This window comes from Anopheles coustani, chromosome 2, assembly GCF_943734705.1.
Source record: "Anopheles coustani chromosome 2, idAnoCousDA_361_x.2, whole genome shotgun sequence".
Taxonomy (NCBI): domain Eukaryota; kingdom Metazoa; phylum Arthropoda; class Insecta; order Diptera; family Culicidae; genus Anopheles; species Anopheles coustani.
This window is the reverse complement of record NC_071289.1, coordinates 7,222,942-7,227,201: the sequence shown is the minus strand read 5'-3', so window position 1 is coordinate 7,227,201 and position 4,260 is coordinate 7,222,942. Positions and strand designations below refer to the sequence as shown.

General features: G+C 45.9%; 1 protein-coding gene across 1 annotated transcript; it reads left to right on the top strand.

The window, feature by feature from the left end:
- Positions 1-269: 269 nt before the first annotated feature.
- Positions 270-1,982, top strand: LOC131263646 (cyclin-Y-like protein 1). The gene has a single exon (XM_058265878.1). It carries the CDS (start codon positions 855-857, stop codon positions 1,947-1,949), a length of 1,095 nt encoding a protein of 364 aa, XP_058121861.1. The 5' UTR covers positions 270-854; the 3' UTR covers positions 1,950-1,982.
- Positions 1,983-4,260: the final 2,278 nt, after the last annotated feature.

Genomic DNA, 4,260 nt, shown 5'->3' with positions numbered 1-4,260 from the left:
ATTGAAAACGAGGCAGCGACTGGGCAAAGTGGGAAATTGTTTCTTTAAGAACGGGAAACTACTCACAGACATCTGAAAGACATCTTTCGCACGGTGGATTCTAGTTTCCCCTCAGGCGAGCGCATAAAGGGTGGCCAAAGGAAAGTCCTCTAAAGTGAACTGAATACTGGCGCGAATCATCGGCGGGGAAGCAAAGGATCTATCTAAGAAAAAAACCTTCTCGATCGTCCTTCATACACACGCTAGTCAAATCAACTTTAAAGCTCGACCCGAGACGCTTGGCAATTTCAACTTCCCATCTGCTCTCACCGCCAGCGTTTATCAGCGTCGTATCGGAAACCAAACTCGTTCTTTCTCTATCCCTGTTTCGCCGACAAGAAATTGTGAAACGAGAACGCCACCGACCTGGAAACTGGGTTAAAGAGGGCTGCAGTTAAATTTTTATTGAAAACCGAAAGAAAAAGGCCCGCTCGCACGATTTAGAAGCGGTTCGTTTTTATCCATCCATAGCGAATTCCGGCTTCGGAAAGCACGAAAAAACGGCCCGAGCGGAGTTATATGTGGTTGCATATTGAAACAGATCCATAAGGCAAATTGCGCCATTAAAGGAGCATACCGGGGAACCATTATGAACGTCGCGGAGAAAAGGCGCCTTTCGAAAAGGGAACACTTTTAGGCAATTAATCTCCATCTGTTCGCGAGCGGAAAAAGAGTTCGAATCGATCTCGAAGGAAAGTCGCTGGTGGATGCTGGTTGAAGGAGAAAAGGATAATTGTTTCCTTCTTTACCAATAGCCAGAATAGAGAGGATCGTCGTCGTTTTTGCAGTTCGATTCATTAAAAAGAGCACACAAAATGGGAAACAAAACATCCTGCTGCTCGTACTCCAGTCCACCGCCGGCGCGGAAAGCGAAGGAGGCCCCGGTGTTCGAGGAGCACCTGCCGGAGGGAGAGCTGTCCACAAATAACCTGCAGCACATTTCGGAGCGTGAGGGTGACGACGGGGAGCACGATCCGTCCGTCGATCCGTCCGCGGGCACCATGTTCCTGGAGCGCTCGAAGCAGAGCCTGGAGAATGGGATGACGCGCAAAAAGTCCCAGCACCAGATCGCCCCCCAAGGGCCCGGCGCGGGCGGTGGTGGAGGTGGTGGTGGTGGCGGAGGTGGCGGAGGTGGTGGTGGCGGTGGAAGTGGTGGTGTGCTGAAAAAGAGTAGCAGCTGCTCGACGATCTACCTGGACGACAGTACCGTTTCGCAGCCGAACCTCAAGAACACGGTTAAGTGTGTATCGCTAGCGATCTACTATCACATCAAGAACCGTACCAGCGAGCGGCGGATAGACATCTTCGACGAGAAGCTGCACCCGTTGACGCGCGACCCCGTGCCGGAGGACTACGACCGGCACAATCCGGAGCACCGGCAGATCTACAAGTTCGTGCGGACGCTGTTCAATGCGGCGCAGCTGACGGCCGAGTGCGCCATCATCACGCTCGTCTACCTCGAGCGGCTGCTGACGTACGCCGAGCTGGACATTGCGTCGTGCAACTGGAAGCGGATAGTGCTCGGTGCGATCCTGCTCGCGAGCAAAGTGTGGGACGATCAGGCAGTCTGGAACGTCGACTACTGCCAGATCCTGAAGGACATCACCGTCGAGGACATGAACGAGCTCGAGCGGCAGTTCCTGGAGCTGCTGCAGTTCAACATCAACGTGCCGTCGTCGGTGTACGCCAAGTACTACTTCGACCTGCGTACGCTTGCCGAAGCGAACGAGTTGTCCTTCCCGACCGAACCGCTCTCGAAGGAGCGCGCCCAGAAGCTGGAAGCGATGTCGCGCGTCATGCAAGACAAGGCGACGGCCGAGGCGCTCAAGAATGGTATGAAGAAGTGGTCCTCGATCGACAACATCCACCAGCAGGGTGGCGTACGGCGCAGTGTGGCCATCCTGTCGTGATTTTCTTCTCCTACTCCGTCATGGTTTCGAAGTTCGCTGGAGAAAGTGGTGGTGGACGTGGTTTTGGTGGTGGTGAGATGCGTGTAACACACTCTTCCACCCGTATCGCCGTATTCCACCTACTGCAACAAACCTCCGCTCGGATCCGAGTGTGCCGTGGTCGTCCGTACCGAGGGCAGCTAAGCATAGGTTACTAGGTTTAAACACTATCACGTCATTAGAAAGCAGCAGTAAAAACGACGCTCTACACAACGCTCTTACTCTTACTATCGCTACCAATACCGCTATTGTAATTACTATCGCTACTGGCGCTACTACTAACTACTAGGACCCACTGCTATGGTTCGTGACCATAGGAACTCCACCTTTCTCACACACACCCCACACACACACACACACGTTTAATGCAAACCAGTAGCAGCAGTCAGTAATAGTCTCGGGGTTAGTAGCACCGAACGCCAAACTGGGAAGAGAAAGAGGCAAAGAAGTTGTTCGAATGTTTGTAGTATGGAAACGAACGCGAAACGTACGTGGAACATCCTCCCTTATGTATACATTTGTGCTCGAAAGGAAAAGAGTGGTGGTGAGAAACTTGGTGGAACTCAATGTGAAATTATTTTGTTAGTCATCTGAAAATCATGTAAGATCGTTCTCTACGATGGAAGTTGGAGTGCGGGAGAAGTGCGGATTATCGATGGACATTATTAGGGATTAGCCGAACAACCAAAAGATGGACTAAGGATAAGGCGTCCCGGGGAAGGTATAGAATTTGTCAATTTCTAAAAACTCCATAGGCTGTATGACCCGAAAGAGCAGAAAATGAGCTACGCAACTCGTTGGTAGTTACTTTTGTTGGTTCGCGTGGTTGAAATAAAGCCACGAATGTCACGGGCCGCTTAACGAGAACGATTGGAATTGCAATAATTGACAGTATCTCGTGAATGATTTCCACATAGAGCGTAACCCCACTTTTTTAATGTATAAAAAGATTTTTGCATTCACTAAGTAATTGTTGAATTACTCGATGAATTCACTTTGTAACTTTTTTTTTTAAATAAGCCGTTCTTTCGAACTATGCATGATTCTTTTATCCCATATTTATTATAGCTCGCTTTTTTTTACGTAAACGCTTGCTTTCTGTGTCTGTTTGAAGGCGTTGTTTTGCAAGAAAGTGTTTCCAGTTGCTTTTTCACAATTCGTCTTTAAAATATCGACCATCTTTGAATCTGGTATCATTGGATAAAACAATGGTCCGTCTTTTGTGAGACACAACCAAACAACATCCTATATTTGCAAAGAAGTTTATGAATTGTGCAATCATAACAACTTAAAATCAGATTTAACTAAGCAAAAAAAACAGGCAAAGCGAAACAGGCAGCAATATTCAGTAACATAGGTAAAGGAAGCTGAAAAACCTACACTTTATGTTCAAACGCTTTTATAGAAGGAACTAAATAAACGAAAAACAAGCACGTGTCGATAAACATTATGAAGTAACAAAACAAAGGCAACATAAAGAAACACTTTGACCTAAACAAAATAATAATGAATACAGAATAGAAAGTCCAACAAACACACCCATACACACCGTTTTCATAGAAAATAGAAGGAAAAACGTTAACGTAAAAAGTAAAACTAGGAATATCATTCACAATGCAGCTATGGGGACTTTATGAAAACTGTGGAAAAAAAAGTCAACCACAGAAAGCAAATACCTTATTGCGAACGGTGACGAACGAAAAATGAACAGCATTGAAATTATAACTTTCCCTAAATTTTTTAAAAACTGTTTTAAAAGAATGGTTTTCCATGATTTTCTTGACATACGAAGGGACAAAGCTCTCCTCAGCGTGTTGACGAGAAGATGGGATCCATAACGATGAATTAGGGGTCATTCCATTAAAAAAAAAAGATGAAAATTAGAACACCTTTGTCGTTCGGACCTTTCCACAAACACCTTTCAGCACTGCTTAGCCATTGTTACTCAATCCAAACTAACTAAGTCATATAGTTTTCGTTTATTTTGCTTACTAAACCAGAAGGAACTTGAAATACCTAATCAAGACGGGCAAATCGAGTAGATCGATCGGATACCCAGGGCAGTGTTCTTTTCGTAAGAGATTGAATGTTTTCTTCCGAATACGGTGAAGAACACTTATTAGTAATGTATTACAAAATTCCGGCAAGTGTGTCAAATAAAAATTTAGGAAAGAGAATGTCAACGTTGAGTTAAACAAGAAACAACCCTGCTGTCGATTGTTCACTAGCAACTGAGACAGTCAGCCGATTGTTATATGTGCACGCTTATGAA